At 38.3% G+C, this 21390-nt stretch overlaps 1 protein-coding gene across 8 annotated transcripts in view; it reads left to right on the top strand.

Annotated features, from left to right (window-relative positions):
• Window positions 1-21390, top strand: part of ACACA (acetyl-CoA carboxylase alpha) — a 283911-nt gene that overhangs the window by 187274 nt on the left and 75247 nt on the right. For all 8 annotated transcript variants that reach the window (XM_004747175.3, XM_004747176.3, XM_004747174.3 and 5 more), the window contains 3 exons: window positions 3710-3865; window positions 5623-5769; window positions 20434-20703. In XM_004747175.3, the coding sequence (XP_004747232.1) occupies window positions 3710-3865; window positions 5623-5769; window positions 20434-20703 (573 nt within the window). The remainder of the gene's footprint in view (window positions 1-3709; window positions 3866-5622; window positions 5770-20433; window positions 20704-21390) is intronic.

The raw sequence follows: 21390 nt of genomic DNA, 5'->3' as shown, positions 1-21390 counted from the left end.
TGAGAAGTGAACAGTTAAAACAGAGAGAGAGAGAGAGAGCACAAGAGTGCACGGGGTGAGCAAGAGAAAGAGTATACAATAATTTTTGCTGCATTTGATGTTTTTCAGGACAACCTTAAAGACATTTTCAGTCAAAGCTTTCCGTGGTCAGGGATATTTTTAATTAATTTCTACAATGGCTTTAAGGCAGGTCTATTCTTGTGAAAAATAAGATGGCCACTTGAGATTTTAATGTTTTTGGTAAATAGGTTTGTTCTTCATAACTACCTTTTTTTTCCTTTCTTTCATTAGAAAGCTCTTAGATTTCCCTCATTCTGGCTTATGATGGCACAAGGGCATGAAAGGCTCAGACACCTTCAGTCATTATTTAGTCCTATGCCTGGCACAGAATAAGCACTCATTAAGTATCTGAAAGAATGAGTGAGCTACCTTTTGCCTGAGGGAAAACCCCTATGACCTTGGGTCCTGCATATTAGGAAGCCCTGAAGGAAGAGGTCTCCCTCAGGCTCTTCAGCTGAGGGAGTCCAGCAGCCACTGAGGGGCCCAAGAGCCCCTGGCTAGAGGAAGAAAGCAACAAAAGGAACAGCCTCCTGCTCTGCTTTGGTGCTTTTAATGTCTGCCTGATGCTTATTGCCAATTTGTCCCCCCCCTCCCCGTTTTTGTTCTAGTGAGTCGTTATGGAAATCTAAAATAATGTAGAACCCTGTGTATCATTCATTCATTTGTTCATTGGTGTAACATTGATTGACCACCTATAGTGTGTCAGGCAATAATGGACTCAAAGATAAAAACTAATCTCTACTCTTGAGAAATTTACATCGGGGGGAAGAAGACAGATAACTAGTTTGTCTGTAGTATGATTATGATTTATGCTATCATAAAACAGGTATAAAGTTCTAAGGGAGCAGACTTATAGGATCAGAGATCGTTTTCCAAGAGAAGCCCTGTGGATGGCTCCTGGGGAAAAGTGTATGATATATAAAATGTATACATGTTTTCATGAACTTGTAAACCATATACTTACTACCCATTTTTAACTCCTGTGTCCATTATAGTAGAAAGTGGAATTATTGTAGCTAGCTGATCATTCAGTAGCATCCGTTGCCCTCAACCTCTTGCTCAGCACTTCGTTTATTTTTTATGACAACAAGAAGCAAGGTTGACTGGCTTGAGCTTCATTTTGTTTCATTTGCCTGGTAAAGTCTTTATGTTATTAGCTGTCAGCCAGTCATAGTGGGAGAAGAGATTTGGGTAATCCATTGCCTATGTCAGTTGATTTCCAAGTGTAGTATAAGGGAGAAAGTATACATTTTTAAATGACCTTTATTAAGATACAATTTACATATAAAATGCACTTATTTAATGTATATACTTCATTCTGAAATCGTATACACCTGTATAACCACCATCACAGACATTATAGAGAACATCTTCATACCCCTAAATGGTCTCGTATTTTCTTCTGCGGAGTCAAAGATAGAGTCACTAGCTCCAGCTCTAGGCAACCGTATTCATCTGCTTTCTATTGTTATAGGTAAGTTTTGCCTGTCCTAGAATTTCATATAAATGAAATTAGACACTGTGTACAATGTATCTGGCTTCTTTTGCTCAGTATAATATTTTTGAGATTCATCTATGTTGGGTAGACAATGGGTGGTATGTTCCTCTTCATTGCTGAATGGTATTCTGTTTTATGGATATACCCTAGATGTACCCAAATTTTTATTTGTTTACCTCTTGATGGACATTTGAAGTACTGTTTTCCAGTTTGGGCTACTGTGTATAAAGCTGCCATAAGAACATTGATTTACAAGTCTTTGTGTAGATACATATTTATTTCTCCTGGGAATATAGAAGAGTGTAATTACTGGGTCACAGGAAGGGTATGTTTAACTTTATAAGAAAATACTAAACTGTTTGCCAAAGTAGTCCTACCATTTTAAATTCCCATCAGCAGTGAGTCTACCTAGAGGGCTTTCTCCAGTCCCTTTTCTCAGTCCACATAATTATGTTGCTTAACTAATGACCAGCCTCCCTTCATTCCACCTTGGCAAAAGTGAGTCTCAAACTCTGTACCCATGGCTCTTGTCTTTGCTAATAGACAGAAGCAGCAAGAACCTGCTGCTTTTACTCATTTTTCTTATTTTGATTCAGTTTAATTCCTCTGAGTCCAATTTTCTTTTTTTTTTTTTTTTTAAGATTTTATGTATTTGTCATAGAGAGAGCACAAGCAGGTAGAGTGGCAGGCAGAGGCAGAGAGAGAAGCAGGCTCTCTGCTGGACAAGGAGCCTGATGCGGGCCTCGATCCTAGGACCCCAGGTTCATGATCTGAGCCGAAGGCAGTGGCTTAACCGACAGAGCCACCTAGGAGTCCCCAATTTTCTTATTCTAACACACTGACCTCACTTAACACTTTGCTCTCTTAAAACATTGCCATTTCTACCGAAGACATTGCTAATTCTACCTCCTACCCAGTGACTTTGACCATTAGTCATGTGGAATAGGACTGGAAGCTCCCTTCTTGGGGTTGTAAGCCGCCCAAGACAATTTTTGCCCACTATAGGACCTGACTGACAAGTCAGTAGAATATACTTGTTCCTCTGAGGGAGGAGGCTAAGGATTCACTTACCTAAATGTTGTCCAGGGTTTGGGAAAGTACTCAGTTCTGTTGTTAAGCCTATATGTTATGTTCACAAATCTGTTCCTTAATGGTCTATTTTAGACCAGCTTATCTATTTTAGATCAGAATAGATATGTGGGTTTACATGCATACCCTTATTTCCCACATTTGTATTCACTGTGTTGGGAGTCTATATTTTATGTATTCGTGCATAAAGTGCCTAGTTTAATGTCATACAGCGCCTGGGCACTCAATAGAGATTAACTGAATTGAAATAATGGCATCCCTTGTAAATATTCATAAGCAAATAAAACTACCTAAATAAATGGAGTATGAAGTACTCTTCTAGAAATGTTTGAGTTAAAGTGATTAAAAACTGGTGTGGCTATTTCCTTATGTGACAATATAGGTATTGCAGGAGCGATTCAGTAGTTGTGGACATAGTATATTGGGGAGATAAATATATATATCTGTATTATATGAATATATATAATAACACATTTATTTTACTATAGGCTATATCTTATGAGCTAACAAGAACAGACTAGCTAGATGGATGGCTGAAATCCATTTCTGGCAGAAATCTTTGAATCCTTTCTGTGGCTAATAACACTTAAAAAGCACCTTCTAATCAAGTAGACTAAGCACAGATAATAGGTTAGAGCCTTGATCTGGCCTTCTGCTGTTGGGGAAAGAGCAGAATTCTCTTCAGTGCATAGCTGTTTCTCAACTTAAATGTGAGGACTGCTCAGACTTGTTAGCTGACATACTTCCATTTCTGAGTATATGAAATTCAAGCATTGTCATTCTGTCTCCTGAGATGTGAAATTTACACTGTGCTTTCTTGTTGATTTCAACTAATCCAAAATCGAGAGCAACCCATGGTGTGTCATTGGTTTCATACCGTTTTTTGGAGTTGGATCATCTGTAGAGAGGTGAGAACACTACCCAATGTGTAAAGGCATGTCTTAGCTACTCAGCCCACCAAAAATGTGTTTCAAGAAATAACATCTATGAGAAAAGCCCATCTAGGCAGCTGATTTTATTCTCTGTCTGTTAACTCCCCATGCCATTCTCTTTCTTCTGCAGATCATGTTTCAGGCATATGGAGATAAACAGGGACCATTGCATGGAATGCTAATCAACACTCCATATGTCACCAAAGACCTGCTTCAATCAAAGAGATTCCAGGCACAATCCTTGGGGACAACATACATATATGATATCCCAGAGATGTTTCGGCAGGTAAAGGGGGCTACCTGAAGGCAGCTTAGCCTGGAATGGGGGCACTCACAAAGGGCAGGAAATATCTTAACACTACTCTCATTTCTATCTCGTTTGGGATTTGGTGACCGCCAACTCCAATATTGGGTAGTTCTTTATGAATTAACGGGGAATTGTGAGGATAGAAGCCTCTGTTGAGTAGAAGAAAGTAAACTGAGATAGCATGCTTCTGATGGTAATTTATAATGACCTGTGTGAGGAGTTATGTTCGGGTATGTATCTCCTAAGCCCGTAATCAAATTATGGATGTTAAAAAAGAGATTTGAAACTCTTATTCTCTTTTTCCTATTTTCCAAGATAACCCAGGTCTTTAGCTGATAGCCTAGGTTAATATGATGAGAATCAATACCAATAACATATACAAATGGATATAGTGTTCATGATGCACAGTTTAACATATCAATTCTTTTGTGGGAGATATATTATAGCTGAATAAAAACTAGTGTGAGAAAAATACGACATTATGATTCTCATCCTTTATATGAAAATAAATTCCTTTGATCTGTATGGTGAATCATCTCTGTGCTGCAGATTTTTCTTCCATCAATGGAAGGCAAAAAAAGTACATCCACAGCAGAAAATGCAACATACAAAGTATCAAAAGAATATTGAATTTGTCCTTAAAAAAAATCTATGAATATAAGATTTTTCCACATCTCCTAGTCAGTACTACCAGTATTACCACACTTGAATTTTAATAAAGTAATATATGTGGCCTTGGTAAATAGACTGTCTGTAATTTCTCTATTAGTCACAAGTACAAGAGATTTCCTTTATGTAGTCATTTGTTTACAAGTTCTCTCTCTAGAAACATAGCTATCTTCATTTAGTATTACCAGCATTATTAGCCTACAAGTTGAGTTTTGGTTCTGTTCCCCAGTGTTGGAACTATAAATAGAAATGTCATTCTATATAATTCTCCCTATAGAATAGACATAAACACTGTGATTGGAACATGTAGGTATAAATGCATCATATTGCCTTTAAATGTTGCTTTGAGACAAGCAAAGAAACAACTAGTTGCCACTTCAGGAGGTATTTGTTTTCTTAGTACAGAAGTTAGAAATGAAAATTATAATGGTTTTTAAGTGGATTGGTGTGTCTATTTTCTCAGCTTTGAGCAAAATTGATCTGCACATTTACAAATAGTCCTATACCCTTCATGAGGGCCGATAGATCTGAAAAGGCATTAGAAAGAGGATACTTCCCCTGAACCGCTAGTAGAAACTTTATTATTGCCTTCTTGGGTTTTCTTTGTTATTAGCTAACTGTCATATCACTTTTCCTAGAAGCTAAGGATTTCTTTCTATTTATTTATTTATTCATTTTTCTATTCCATTTTTCTTCCATTTTTAAAAAAGAGGGATTAATGCTATTTAGTTTTTTATTTTAATTTTCCTGAGGGGGTGGTGGTCAGGTCTGTTTGTTAGGTCTGTTGTGTTTGTTAATGCTATCATGCTGATTCAGTATCAATCAGCAATTTGACTTTGTTGGAAAAGTGCCTGCTTTTGACATGTGAAAACATTATGTGAAAAATAATTACAGATCTGTTTTTTAACTGAGACTGAGAGCTGTAGAATTTGGCCTAATGCTTCAATGCTCAGCAGAACACTGGGAAAGGAAAGAGCAAAATTAGAATGACTAAAACTTAGCATTTATTTTTGTGTATGCTGAATTGCTCATTGTCACTGATGAGTCAAACTTTTCTCCTCTGCTAGTCTCTGATCAAACTCTGGGAGTCTATGTCCTCTCAGGCATTCCTTCCATCACCACCCCTGCCTTCTGACATGCTGACATATACGGAGCTCGTGTTGGATGATCAAGGTCAGCTGGTCCACATGAACAGGCTTCCAGGAGGAAATGAGGCAAGTAGCTGAGTTCCCTTCCCCCTTTCCTTATCTCTGTGACCACTGGTAGCAGCTTTCCATGGAGGTGGTCATTAAAGAGCATTAATTTAGATGCTACGTAGGTAGCACGGTAGAGGTAGAGGTCTTTGGGGAGAGAATATTGACTGGATATCAAGGAATTATTAATTTTTAGGTGTGATAATATTTTTTAAATGTTACAGTTTTGCTTTCTAAAAAAGAGTGATGTGTTCTGTTGGACATACCTATTTAGAATAGGTACAGATGAAATGATCCAATGTCTAGGATTTGCTTCAGAGTAATGGGGGGTGAGTGTGGGACTATAGATGAAACAAGATTATTCATGAGTTATTAATCAAAGCTAGATAATATATCCGTCAGAATAGAGCGTTTTCTCTATTCTTGTATATACTTGAAATTTTGAAATTCATCTACAATAAAAACAGTTAAAATATTGTTTTGGTATACTAGTATACCTTTTTTGGCATGTTTTCTGTGCTTGGGTAAATTGATCTGATGCTGTTACGATCATGGTAAATATAATCTTAAAGGGACTCAATCAGAACCAGGGATTTAAACATAAAAGAAAGTAGCAGAAGCCCATTTCTGATAGTTATCTAAGAATGCATTTTCTGGTATTGGAATCCTTTCTCTTATGGTACACTGTTGATAATGATATAAAGTTGTATTCTGCCCGAGGGCCTATGGTCCTCTTCGTCCTGATTTTTACTAATCTTTCAATGTGCAGTTTAATCCAAATAACAAAAGTAATACACCTAAAAAGAGATAGGTTTTTATTTCAACCTTAGTTAGAATCCCTAGATAAATCTCATTCTGTAGAAAGAGTAATCTTTACCTGGGTATTATTCATAAACAGACTGGGTAGACTAGACCTTTGGAGGTGATATGTGGTATTTTCCATTTTGTGCACTATCTTTTTCAAAAAATGTTACTGTATATATACAAGGTGTGTGCTGTTTCAGTAAGTACACCAATGGATGCCAAAAGTAGATGAATTGGTATTAAGATGGATGCAAGCATTGGACCAGATGGAGAATGTCAGACTCCAGGAGTCCTTCTAATCTACCGCCTCAACAAATAGCAAAGGCAAGAGGTGAAGGAGGAAAGATGCATAGAATTTTGACGAGAATAGATATATACTCGTTAACACACAAAGTTGAAGCAGAGGTTTGTGCCATGGGGTAGCTTCTCTGCAGTGAGCCCCTCAACAGCAAAGAAAAGCTTCATTGTGCTAGACTTACATTCTGATTCATTCAACAGTGTAGTCTTTAGGAATGGAAGGCACCCTTGTGAACATGGGGCTGGGAGAGAAAGGGTTTTAACTAATGTAATTAAAACAAAAAAATGAGATTTTTGGCCACGTGAAAGCTAGCAGCACTGCTATGTGAAACCTCTTGCCATGATCTTTCTCTTCTGCTTTCTCTCTGTTCTCATTCTGTGTTTGAGCGAATGGAGACTAGGGGAATAGTGAAGTCCCAGAGGGACAGAGCTCTGTTCTTGCTGAAATTACAAGCACAGAGCTGCCTGGGCATGAACATGTAGTGTTTACTCTGCCAGTATGAATACAAATAGTCTTATTATACGGGACTCTGTACCCAAAGACCACACACACACACACACACACACACGAATAAAAAAAAAATTAAAGGTTTTTTTTAACCCTTTTAAGACCCAACAAACCTGGGTGGAAAAGGGATGTCTTAAACAGCTGCGCGGTAGTCAGTCTGGGGGCCTGATGTTTCTCTTTGCCCAGGGCTTTAATAATCTTGAAATCGAGAAATCTGATTGTATTTGAATTTTTTAATTTGTTTTTATTTATTTATTTTGCTTTTTGTTGGTTTTCCCTTCTTGTTCTACTCTTTTCTCTCCTTAGTTGCCTATTTTCTTTGTTCTCTTTTCCTTTTCTTCAAAGGATTGACTTGGATTGAGGTGGAGTGGTTAGCTTGCTGTTTCTGAGTCTAAATCAGGAGGAGTGAGACTGATGTTCTTTGGTGAGCATTTAGTAACTAATGCCCGGGACGGCTGGTGAAGTCAGTCGGTGGCTGTAGCTAGATTATAGGGCATTGCGCAACAGAAATGAGGTTGGGGTATTAGTATCAAGCTCCGTTACCAGTAGCTTGCGCATACAATGGTGCATGTCCGCTGAGAAACTGACCAATCTAAAAAAGGAGTTTCAGCCCTCTGAACTCTGAGGGACAGCTGGCCCTAAGAGATGACGAGGTGTCAGTGGGATGTATTTCCTCATGCTGAGCCCAGTTTTATCAGAGCAAGTTGACTTTCAGCTCTTGCAGTTTAATTTTCTTTGGCCAAAGAGACAAGTTTGTCATGAACCTGGCACTCTCTGTATTACCCTGAGAATGATGTGAAGGGAAAGAAAAGAGTTCATGCTGATGAGATTTGGAGCAAATCTGTCCTATCCCAAAGAGAACGGGCATCTGAACAGAGCCTTGAGAAATAGTTTTATTAAAAAAGGAATAAAAAATTGACCTGTTAATGTTCTGAGAGCCAAGGCTCCATGTAAATGCATTGATGCTACATGGACATTAAATCATCATAATGTGGTGTTCTCCAAAGGTGACGGCTCTACCAGGTCATCATTGTGGGGATACTGCATTACTTTGAAGGATTGGAGTTGCTGAGTTTAAAACCTAGCACATGGATATAAGGAATGAAGGTAAAACAAGAGCTTCCTGCAGAGTTCCCCCATGAATCGAGATGCTTTTCCCCATAATCAAACGGAGAAAACCTGTACTTATCAGACCATCGACTGTATGGGTGGCCAGGCTTTCTTCCCTGTTTTTTTTTCCCCCCCAGGACAGTAAATAGGTAAGATGGTGATGGGACCAGGACTTGGAACAATTGAGTTCCATTTAGTTTTAGGTAACTTGTTTGCCATTTGAGAAAGAATATTGGCTGTTTCAGCAGAGATGTGACCTGCATTTTGAACATTGTACCCATGTTAAAAGCACACGAAAGAGAGATTTTCTGATGTGGTGTTAGCCACTTTCTCCTCTCTGTTTTCCTAGTTGTCCCTTCCCCATCAAGAAAGATGTAACTGAAGGCATGCCACCTTATTCATGATGCAAGTATAAGAGAACACATTTTTCTCATTGTCAGGTTTGAATGGCATTGCATTTAGTATGAATTTAGAGTAGGAATAAAAGAGATGTAGACCAAATCTGTGAACTGTGTTACTTGCAAATAGCTCCAAAGATGAGTTGTCTAGGGCTTTTTTTTTTTTTTTAATAGTTTCAAGTAAAGATGAAAATTGTGAAAAATGTGATTGCAACATGGACTAAACGTATTTCAGCTCTAGCGGCTATGATGCTACAGTGATGGGCATCGTATGTAAATACACAGCTAGATGAATGTGTGCTGTTGAGCCTGGATGCAGAGGAAATGCTGCTAACCAACCGTTCTACTTTTACTGCTTCTCAATTTTGGAGGAATTGTTTTCATTTTCCTGCCAGTTTGCTAACCTGTTTTGATCATTTGGTGGAAGCTGTAATTGCAGGTGGGAACATCTCGAGTAACAGTTCACAATCCACTGCAGCTGCTTTTCACGCTAAATCCTGTTATTAAAAGGCTCAGGCTAAGATCAAGCCAAAGGTGGTAACGGACTTGACAGAGAACAACTTAACTTTGCCTGGTATAGGACAAAGAAAACACTAGCCTCCTTGAGACCATGGGGTTTTTTTGTTCTGAAATGTCACTAATATTCCTTTATTATATTTCCTTTAACTCCTGTGTGAACCAGATCATGAATCTCTAAATGGGGCAGTGATGGAAAGATGTGATAGGCAACTTGTGTAGCACTTCTGGTGTGGACAGAAAGTAGCATCTTGTTTTCCTTACTTTTTCAGCATGTGGGCTTTTTGACAACACAGACCCTCCCTCTCCTCTCTCCTGTCGTAATGAGTAACTGAGATGAGAAGAGTCTCGGTTTAGAAGCAGTTTTAATAATTAGGCACAGGGCGTGAATTCCAAAAAGGACCAGTAAGGAAGGACTGGAATTCTTGCGTGGTATTAATTTCTTTTCTTAAAGTTTTTCTGGGAGATAAGTGTATTCCAAATTGAATGCCATTTGATGATCACCTTCGCGCACACTACCACGCTTAAGAATTGTAGTCACTGCCAGGCTTCATTTCTTCAGATGGGCACTAGGTGTCAGGGTTTTTCCTTCTCAGCACCTTGGCATTTAGACAAGCCTCTGGAATTGCCCTCTGTGGTGAGGCAGATCCAGTAGTATTCTAACCCCTTTTTTTCAGTTGGTATGGTGGGCTTGGCCTGGTGTTCCTCCAGTATGCGATTGCATTTATAACTTGTCAGGCAGAGATCTGGTGAACACCTTACTGTATCATTGCTTTACATATTTTTATAGGAAACGTTTTTTTAGGAAGAGGGTGATTGAGGAGGGAAAAAATAGTGTAGATTAAAGTTTAAAGACTGATTGCCATCATGACTGGTATCTTTTATGCTCTTGGATTGGAAGGGTAGGGATGGTGGGAATTAGGAATTTGGTTCTAGAACTGCTCAGCCCTGCCCATAGTTAATTGTTGGCAACGTTTTGATGTTCAGTTTTAGCAAGGTGTAAATGTCTGTAATTTTTGTATTATAAAATATTTCAAACTTATAGAAAAACATGGAGAGTGATATGACAAAACCCCCTGCATCTACTGACTGCTTAAACAGATTTTATCATTTTGACACTGCTTCTCACTTTTACGTTGTTGTAATCCTTTGAAATCTCTCATCGGAGTATAAAAACAAAAAAAAAATTTAGGAGTTAGTAGGGAAAATAAATTGGTAAGCTTATAGAAGCCTAAAAGATTGGAAGAAATTAATTAGTAGATCTATTGTGACAGTTTTTAGGCTGGAGCGCTTAACCCAAAGGACCTCTTATTTTAGAAAAAACACCATAAGCCTCTGTCTGAATTCAGTTGGTTGATGTTTTCTATGCTCTCAAAGGAATTGTTTGGGTTTTCCTGGACTCAGATTCTAGTGGAACCTATTATTCTTTGAAACTGTGACTGGAGAAGTGTGTGTATGTTAGTGGGCTTCAGTCCATTCCTCATGCACACAGAACCCAAATATTTTTCTAGCTTAATATTAGACTTTTGTATATTGTTTTACTCAATTTAACCTCAGAATAGCTCCATGAATGTGAAGCTAATTTGGATGTGCTTTTGTTTCATTCTTTGGAAATCAGTTTACCTTTTCATGCTGGGTGTAGAAATTGAGTCCGTGTCAATCTTTTAGATATGTGTTGGAGAAGAGGCATATTTGTATTGCGGTATGCTGAAGGTGAGCTTTGAAATAGACCTGAAGAAGGCAGATCTGAAAAACAGCACCGTGGTCTGTGCACTGATTGTTCAAGTTATGAAAAGAGACTAATGGTCCTTGCCACCAATCTATCGCTGAAGATGGGGAAATGTTTGCAAGTGCTTTGAGATCCTCCGCAGAAAAGTATCACACACCGCTGATTACATGTAAACATTCATAATTTGTGCTTGTCTTATTTTTCATCAAGGGCTTCCAAAAAAAAAAAAAAAGAAACCCCACACTTTAATCCTCTTTAATTCTTTTAGGCTTAACAAGATAGGAATTTCAAGTACAGAAAAAGACAGGTTATGAAATATGTGGTTAAGATAGTTCTGTTTAAAATTACTATTTTACCCTCTTTCTAAGTGAGCATGTTTGGTTATGAGTCTTTGTTTAAAATAATCCTCACAACCAGAACTGAGCCCCTCATTAGAAAAATATTGAGGCTGGGGCGCCTGGGTGGCTCAGAGGGTTAAAGCCTCTGCCTTCGGCTCAGGTCATGATCCCAGGGTCCTGGGATCAAGCCCTGCATCGGGCTCTCTCCTTGGTGGGGAGCCTGCTACCTCCTCTCTCTCTCTGCCTGTCTCTCTGCCTACTTGTGATCTCTCTCTGTCAAATAAATAAATAAAATCTTAAAAAAAAAAAAGAAAGAAAGAAAGAAAGAAAGAAAAATATTGAGTCTAATTTGGAAAGCTATGTTCCTGCCACGAAATAACTTCTAATGAATTTCTGACACTGTTCTTTTGGGATCATATCCTTTGTTTTTTTTCCTTCAAATTTTTATTAAAATTCCAATTAGTTAACCTAGAGCGTAGTGTTATTTTCAGCATACAACACTCAGTGCTCGCTACAAGTGCCTTCCTTAATCGCCATCACCTATTTACTTCGCATAGAACTTTTCTTAGAATTCCTTCTGAGTGATTACTATGTACTGGAGACTTTTCAACAGGTGGATTAGTTCATTTGACTCTTTTCATTATTAGCAAACAAAGGCCCAATGAATTCGACTGACTGAAAATCCTAAAGCATCCATTGGCCGACTACCGCAGATCTCATGGAGGGCTCCTCAGTCCCCTTCAAAAGTCAGTCCTAGAGATAGCCTTGAACAAAAGAAGGTAATTGCCAGCATTTTTACCCACTTTAAGTTTTAAGATTTTACTGAAAAAGGATGTGATATAGTACCCTATGTCAAGCAACTTTACAGCTCCAACTATAGGCAATGATGAACATCAGGAAAGCAACAGATGATACCAGAGGATGAGGTGTAGCATGGAGCATCAGAGTTCGACATCTGTTTATGTGATTAACAGGCCAGCCTTCTTGAACTGTAGTCTGCCAGCTTTCTTAATTCCCTTATCATCCAATTACTCCTGTGCTCCATTTTCAAATACCACCGACTGGTATGTGCTCTATTTCATGTTTTTTTTTTTTCTTTAAATTGGTATGTTTACTAAAAGCATTGTGTGTATATGCATAAAATTACTATAGCCTCATGTTTATAAATATTGCAGGGAGAGATAATTCCCCTGTTCAAAATTATTGTTTCTAATCTTCAGTAATATTTTCAAGAAATTACCTCAGGGATGAAATTTTTTTGCTCCAAAAATGGTATTTTTCTTACCCTTTTATCGCTTTTTCGAAAGGTTGAGGTAAGTTTGTTCAGCCATTTTTGAATTATCCAAGCATGAAAAAGAGAGTTTTTCAGCTGTTAAGAAAATTGTTTTCAGCTCTTTTATGTGATCATACAACGCTAGGCAAGAGAATATGATATCTAGCAGATAATACAATATGGAAAGGCATTGACATTTTTTCAGCATGGTTTTTCTGAATGGCACAAATTATGTCAAATATCGTATTGCCTTGTGGTTTAAAAAGGCACATTTTAACACCCATACAGTATTTTCTACTATTCTATCAGATATGTTTTTTTTCGTGAAATTCTAACATGAGTTAATATTGTAATTATTTTTAATAGTATCTAACTAAAAGTGAAGATTTAATATTCCATACAAGATACAAAAGAGAAAGAGGTTAGGGCACCTGCATGGTGCAGTCGGTTTAACATCCGGCTCTTGGTTTTGGCTCAGGTTGTGATCTCAGGGCCGTGAGATCGAGCCCTACATTGGGCTCTGTGCTTAGCACGAAATCTGCTTGGGAATCTCTCTTCTCTCCCTCTAACCCCTCCTGGTCATGCTCACTTGCAAGTGTGCATTCTCTCTCTCTCTCAAATCAGCAAATAAATCTTTAAAAAACAAAGAAAAACAAAAGGGGGGTAGGTAACACTTTATTATGTATCTATAAGGGAACTCAAGTTCAGATTATTTCTCACTGGCTCTTAATTTTCTCATCTTCATGATGCAGATAATGCTTAGGTCCATTTCAGCTCTAACGCTCTAGAATTCTTTGTATTGCTGCTTCAGGGCCTTGTACGATGGTCCTCTTCCTGGGGCATTAGCAGTAGTGAAACAATAGTTACTGGAGGCTTTGCCAGAAAATTTCAACTTTTAGACATTATCATGGAAAATAAAGCTTTAACGTATCAGCCAAAGTCTAACCTATATTTAAGTCCACATAGAAAAATACTATTACAGCTGAACTCAAAATGAGGAGATAGAAGAAAGGCAACCATGGCAAAGATATTCTTTTACTGCTTCCCACAGCATAGCTATAGTTGATGGATGCTTCTTACATTCTTAAAAACACCATCCTGTCCTCTTTTGCCCCTTAGCTTTCCCTTCAAATTTATTGCTTGAGCTTAATATTAGTATTTTATTTTGTAGTAACAGCAGCTTTGGAAATTGTGCATGTGTGTGTGTATGGATGTGTGCAGTTGCACATTCTGTTCACACTGATAGTACAATTAATGTTGATGTCAATTTTGGTGTTAATTTTGGGTCATGATTAGTGTTGACACTTTGTGTCAGACTAATGACATTTATGGGCACCATCAGAATAAATGTTAATATTGTCATGTTTTTAGTATCTGTTATAGTAACATTAAACCAAGGTCCTCCCAGGAGAAAAAATACATGTATGGATAGATAGATAGATAGATAATGCCTTTCTGTGTCGCTGGTGTTACTCAGCGAGAAAATGACATCTCAGGGCAGAATCCTAATCACTGTTTGGAGCATCAGAAATAATGATCACCTCTGATCGGGGGTTGTGAATAATTCATTCGGTTTGATTTTCACATCCTGTCCAGTGATACTTTTCAAACCAAATGTGTTTCTACAGGAAAATAATGGTCCCACTTCTTATGGAAATACTGTGGCACAAATCATTTTACCCACATAAAAACAGTTAAATAAGACTGTTCTCTTCTGCTTGCTTTCTCCTCCCCATTCCCTCCTCCCTCACTTGTGTGTGTTTATTCCAGAATCAGACTGTGGCCAAAGAAATATTTTCTCCCTTAGAACTTGCATAAGGCAGGCGTTTATTTCTGCTCATCCTTCACTTATTCACACTAACTCTTTTGATCCTCTTCCCTTTTTTCATTTTAATTAGCTTAGGTTGTTAACCCTACACCTAAGAAACCTGCTAATCAGAACATCCTGTTATCAAAAGCCATCTGAAATTACATATTTTTAAATGATTTATGGCTATATTAATGAAAACATAATTGGCAGTAAGTGGCTGGAACCACTTCGTAAGTCAGTGGTTGGGAAAGAAGCTCATGCATGGCCATGGCCACGTGCCACAGAGCCCGAGTCTGAACCTCCTTGGGCCAGAAACCCTCTCTGGCAGGCCCTCTTAGGCTGCCACCCTCAGTCCCGGAGTGTCATTTTCCCTGGGTGTCACCTACACCAAAGCACTGGAGGGAGAGAGAGAAGCTGGAGCAAGGAAATTCAGCGATGGAATTTCCTATGGTTTTTATTTTTCAGTTAATGTACTAGGCAATTTGGGCTTAGGTGAATTCAGTGAATGTCACATTCCTAACCACATTGTCACACTTGTGTATGCTTTTATAGTGACTGCAGAATTCTCAACATAAAATCTCCATTGTGTGTATAATATAGATAGACCCATCTCTGTAAAGTAATTTGACTGAAAAACTTAGTGTCCCAATTAAATAGGGGGAGAATATGACTGTCTTCTGAAGTAATGACCCAATCCTCTGAGACCAAGCTATTCTTAGATAGCATATTTTGAACCATTTCTCCTGAATGTTGTGACCCCCGTCCCGCCCCTCTCTCTCTCTAAATCTAACAAGGGCAGGGGAAGTGTTTCTCAACCTACTTCTCATCATCAGACAGAAAGTATTTTGCATTCAGAAACCATTTCCAGTATCAAATTCAATTTTGTCAAGTGATTAGTTGAGTTTGGTAGAGAATAATTTAAAAACACAAAGCTGGAAGTGGCCGTGGTGCTTTTGCGTGGAAGGAGAGCAGTTGCTATTCTCGAGTTGCAAGCCCTCTTCCAATGACTGTGCGTCACAAGGTGGATTATTGTGTTACACATCTTTGCAGCTGTTACAGACCTGCATCTGTTGACGCCATGTGTTCCTATCCCGGGCTGCTTGTAGGAAGACTTAGGAGAGTGGGTGAATTGATACCTTGCCTGCCTATCAGTGCAAACGTCCTTTTATGTACATATGTTTGTAAAGCTCTTTAGCCCCCTTCAAGATGAAAGGCTCTGTATAAATATAAGCTTTCGATTTTAGTACATGTTTGTAATACATGTGGTACAGTCCTAAATATGTATTTAGCTGATAGGCACTGTTCTTGTCTATTGTACAAATATTGACTTTAAAAGTATAAATATGTATTTAACCATCAGACCAGAAAAACACTGAAGCAGTTACTTCTCAGGTAGAGATATTAATATTGTATAAACCTATATATACATATATTTACATTCTACTATATCACTGCAGAGCATTTCATTTTTAAAAATGAAATGATAGCCTCAACAAACTAAGGCAGTTCTTGATATTCTTCTCCCTTCGAGGTGAGTCTTGATTTTTAATTTTCATGTGTTTCTCTCTTTCCTTCTAACTTTATATAAATATGATCTGTTGCCATAAGACTTAAAGTCAGCTTTTATAAAGTGCGAGAAATCCTTAGGCTGGTGAACTATTTTTCCCTTAAAAAAGTTTTTTTTTATTATGGGACATTAAAGTAGGGACAGTAATTTTCACATACCTGTCACTCAGTGAAGAGACCACTCCGTGGTCTTCTCTTAGTTCCTTTTTAAACTTACATCACATTGATAATTTTATAAACACATTAAGGAGAATTTAGAAAATAGAAAAAAAAAAGACCCACACAATCCCATCTTTCCAAAAATAATTACCATCTCATTTTGCTGTTTTTTAAAAATTTTGTAGATTAGATACAGTGTTGTAACACTTACTGTGCCCTTACTATGTGCTAGATACTGTTCCAAGGCTTACCATGGATTTAATCCTTACAACAAACGTTATAGGAGAGGTAATTATTACCCCATTTTACTGATGAGGAAGCTGAGGCACATAGAGGTCAGTAACATACTGCAGTGGCTAGAAAACTGACTGAGTCTCTATTATGTCAGAGTCAGATTCTATTAGATTCACATTCTCCAAATCTGACCAAATCTGGCTTCTGAGTCTCTGCCCTTAACCACCACACTGTTTTGAGTCTCATGGTTACTACGGTATATAGACAAGTTTGTTAAACCTCTTCCTTAAATTTAGTATCATATCATGGATATTTTAATATGCTATTTATAGGCTTCATACCTATAATTTTGTAAGGCTGCAAAGAATACTAATGATGACCTTATTAGCCAGTATACTTCCGTCCAGAAGAGGGAAAAGTTTTTATCATGACATTTTTTTTAACTGTTTATATTAAAATATATTAGATTTACAGAAAATTACAAAGATAGTACAGAGAGTTCCCATAACCTAATATTAACTTCTTACATTATTCTTGCTTAAATGATCTTTTCTGCTGAAAGAGGTGTGTTAAAATGTATTTAAGTGAAACCATTGATTTTTCTAAAGTCGACATTTTGCATAAGCGTAATATAATTATCAAAACTTAGAACTAACGTTGGTACAATATTAATAAGTAAAATACAGGCTTTGTTTTGAATTTCACCAGTTTTTCCTCAGATGCCCTTTTCTGTTCCAGAATACCACACCGCATTTAGGTGTAAATGACATTTATGTTTGTGTTGTATTTGACGTTCATCTTTCCATATTGTTTCCACTAACTGCAGTGGCACTAGTCTGGAACATGTTTCCTTAATTTCTCTAGTAAAGGCAATTATGTGAATGATATTTTAAAAAATAAACATACTAGCTATAAGGACAAGTTACTTAATTCCTCTATATCTTAGTTTTCTTGTGGCAATAATAACAGATGCTTCTGAATTAATAATCTGAGCACTTTTTATGATTGGAATAATTGAGACTATATGAAGTTAAGTGGTTGGTCCAAGATTACACAACTAGAATAAAGCTGAGATTTGGACCAAGATAGGCTGACATTCCCCAGACTAACCTCTTAACTCTTGTCCGTATTTGTCCATATTAGTATAGTACAGCATGTGATAGATGTTCACTTAATGATAGCTATTATTCTTGTTATTTTTAAAAAAATAAAATAGTTGAATGATGTTTAGGACTGTTATTCTGTGATCCCTAGAGATAAGTCATAGACAGTGTTCTAAGCCCTTGGTGTTGACTATTTTCCAAGAATCGTTTAAAAAATGAAATGACTATAGAACCAGCAAATATTTATTACTCCCATATTATGTGTAGGGACCCTGCTAGGCACTGGAGGAGATGATATAATGGTTTAGGCTGGCAAGCTAAAAAACGATCCTAGGCAATATATGATTAATTACCAAATGAATTCTCTACATGAATTCTCCTACTAAGGTAGGAGATCGGAGAAGAAAGAGGTCACTTGAGGCTAGGCAAAGCTTTACTGAGGAAATGGAATTTGAATGAATCTTTTTGGAATGGGTAAGATTTGAATAGATTGAGAGGAGAGAAGGGGCAAATTTTTATGTTGGAGTCAATATAATAGACTACTGTTTGGAATAGTTGATTTGTCAAACCCATAGGCATTGTTAGTTTTGTATGTGGGGACATTGAAGCTCAATGAAGTTATTTTTCCAGGGTCACACAATTAGCAAGTGATAGGACCTATATACGGATCCAAGTTAGTTTGACTCCAAAGCCCATCTTCTCCATTATGTGCCCTATTGTTCAAATAGCAATAAAATCTAAATTTCAGTATAAGTTGAGCAATAGGTGCTTTCTTGCATGTTTGTCCATTATGCTTCCTCAAAACAGAATCTCTGCTTTAGGGAATCTGACTCTACGAAGACTGGATAGCACTCTCCCTTCTATAATGGTACTTGTTAAAGGAGGAGGGAGGTGGTCGATGAGGAACACACTTTGGAAAGACATTGATAAAGAGTAGTGTGTTCTTGGTGCTGCTGTGTTGACACCTAATTAGAAGTCAATATTGCAAACATAATGACCTAGCCAATTGCTGAACTGACTGCCCAAGTGACACAGTTAGAGTCCCCAGGTAATAACAAAAGAAAAGAGTATTATTTGCTTGCCCAGTGCCACACAGACACAATGTTTGCATTAGCATGCAAATGCTGAAGTAGATTCTTCAAGGCTTGTTTCTAAGCTACTTCTAGCCTAGGTGGCTAAGGTTAATATATCATAAAATTTGGTGTAAAACCCAATCTTCCTAACTACAAATGCATTTAGAAGAAATAGCTTTTCCTTCCTGAGAAACAAAAGAGATGTTAGGTTAGAGGGCCACGTGGGAAAGCAGGTGTAAAATATTTCTCCCCACACAGGCATTATATTAGCCAGCTTCTTAAAAACCATGACCAAAGTTATCCCGATATTTGCAGTTTCTCTGTGCTATATTTTGGAAGATCTGTTTCTCCTTCCTATCTGTGTCTTTAATGAGCAGATAGAGTAATACCTTATCTCAGAAGGTGATTGGATTTTTTTCTGTGTATTATATCCATTTTGATTTGTATTTGGCCAATGGTATGATATATTAAATAGCTTATATTTATCTGTGGGTGTTTCATATATATATATATAAAATGCTGAGAATCACAAATAGCTGTGTGGAAAGCTTCGACCAGCCTGATTATAGTGGATGTGCAATTGGATTGAGGAATGTGTACTCAGAGCTTATGATCACTGGCCCGGTTGAGTCTGGGTGATGCATGTGGCTTTCCAGGGACGCTGCTATTTACATCTGTTAATGGCCCTTCTTGATGGCCAGCTCCCCAATGAGGTGATATGCAGCAGCCTGGGGATGAGGGACCAAGGCTGCAGATGTGGCTGGGCTCCATTAAGCAGGACCAGGAATGCTCGTTCATCTGGTAGGCTTTGTGTTTGGGAGCGAGTGGAGGGGGTGGGAGTGTGGGGGAAGCCAGAAAGAAATGGGGGGGAAAAAAAGAATGGAAAACATTACTTATCCGGGTATAGAGAAACAGACAGGCAGGCATGAAAAACTGCTGCTGTAACTGGGGTGTGAGTGAATAGAAAAGAAATGGAACTAGCAAATAAACAAGTAGAAGGATTGACTAGATCTCATATAGAAGGGGATTAAAAGAAGAGAGGGCTGGGAGGGTTTGGGAAGAGACATGTCACCCCTGCCTTCTGAGTCAACATCATTTATTTTGTGGCTGGACAGATGCTCCTAAACAGAGAGTAGAGATTTACATATATCGTTCCTTGCGTGCTTTGGTTTTCTGGTGCTGGGAGAAAGTGGCAAGAGTTGCTTACAAGCATGTAGTGTTGAGCTCTAGTGAATTCTTGCAGAAATGGAAGACACCTAAAGCAAGCTGGTCAAGAATGCTGCTATTACTCCTGTCAAATGCTAGAGAATAGTAAAAGGATCCAGGATCACAAAAGTGGTATAGTTCGTGACAGGTGATTCTCTTTCTGCTCTCCTCACATGTGTAAGAAGTTTCTCAGACAGACTCTCAGAGAAGATGGAGCTAGTGTCTTAGTAGACAGGGTAGGAAGTCAGGGAGTTTGGGATTTAATTCCCTGCACCATGGCATTCTTCCACATGTATCTTGAGTACATTTAGACTTGATTTTTCCATCTTTAAGCAGATTGAAATAGCTGGGCAATACATAGTAAACCAGCTAGTCTCACCACAACCCAGGGAAGTATGCTAGAATGTATGTTTTAGTTTCCCCAGGAAACTTGGCTCTTCACCACTACGTATCTTTACAGGAAGGCTGTGTCTAAGGTATAGTCTGATACCTTCAAGGAACTTGAAAAATATTCTGCATGTAAGAAGCTTCTATTTATTTGTTTCTCTGGTGCCTTTGCAGATTGGCATGGTAGCTTGGAAAATGACCCTTAAAAGTCCTGAATACCCAGAAGGCCGAGATATCATTGTTATTGGCAATGACATCACATACCGAATTGGGTCCTTCGGGCCCCAGGAGGATTTGCTCTTTCTCCGAGCTTCTGAGCTTGCCAGGGCCGAGGGTATCCCACGCATCTTTGTGGCAGCCAACAGTGGAGCAAGAATTGGACTGGCAGAGGAAATTCGTCATATGTTTCATGTGGCCTGGGTAGATCCTGAGGATCCTTACAAGGTACAGACTAAGCAAAGATAAAACTGCAAGACAATGTATGGTTCTCTTGCTCTATGTGTGTATGTGTCTACACAAATAAAGAGGTTGGGGAAGAGGTAGAGGTTTCGGTTCAAAAGTCAACAGTTACAAGTGAGCCATAACCATAAAAGACAAATTGTCTTTTAGTATATTCACCTGTTTTTTTCCCTCTAGCTTGGAAGTAGATTGCTGTTTCTTGGGTTGAACACTAGAGGAGATAGATACGCGTTCAGCATGAGACATGCTAAGCCAGGAATATCTATCTTTAAACCTTTCCACTGGGGCTTCCAGGACTTATGGTCAGTCATTTACAAAAGCTCTTGTATCCTCAGCTTCTTCTCTGATTGTTCTCTTCTTGAAATCTGCCTATCCTCTGAAGATTCTGCTTTCCCTGTAGCCCTCTTACAGAGTGACTGATCTCTCTCTCCTCTCTTTCCCTTGTCTCGCTGAGCCTGCAGAGGAAAGAGGGGCTTCTTTGTGCCTTATTGCTACTTCCAGACCCTTCTCACCCACCTTTCCCTCTGAAAAATGCCCATCTTTGAGTCTCATGGCATCAGACTGTGCCACACCACCACTTATCAGAGAGGTCCCCACCACTTTGGTCACTCCTTCTCATTCTTTGCATGTTTCAGTTGCCGGCATATTGTCACTCACTCCCGTACAATGAGC

The sequence above is a fragment of the Mustela putorius genome, unplaced genomic scaffold (genome assembly GCF_011764305.1).
Source record: "Mustela putorius furo isolate JIRA1106 unplaced genomic scaffold, ASM1176430v1.1 tig00003962_pilon_pilon_pilon, whole genome shotgun sequence".
Lineage (NCBI taxonomy): Eukaryota > Metazoa > Chordata > Mammalia > Carnivora > Mustelidae > Mustela > Mustela putorius.
Note: the sequence above shows the minus strand (reverse complement) of the source record. Positions and strands in the feature narration are given on the sequence as shown.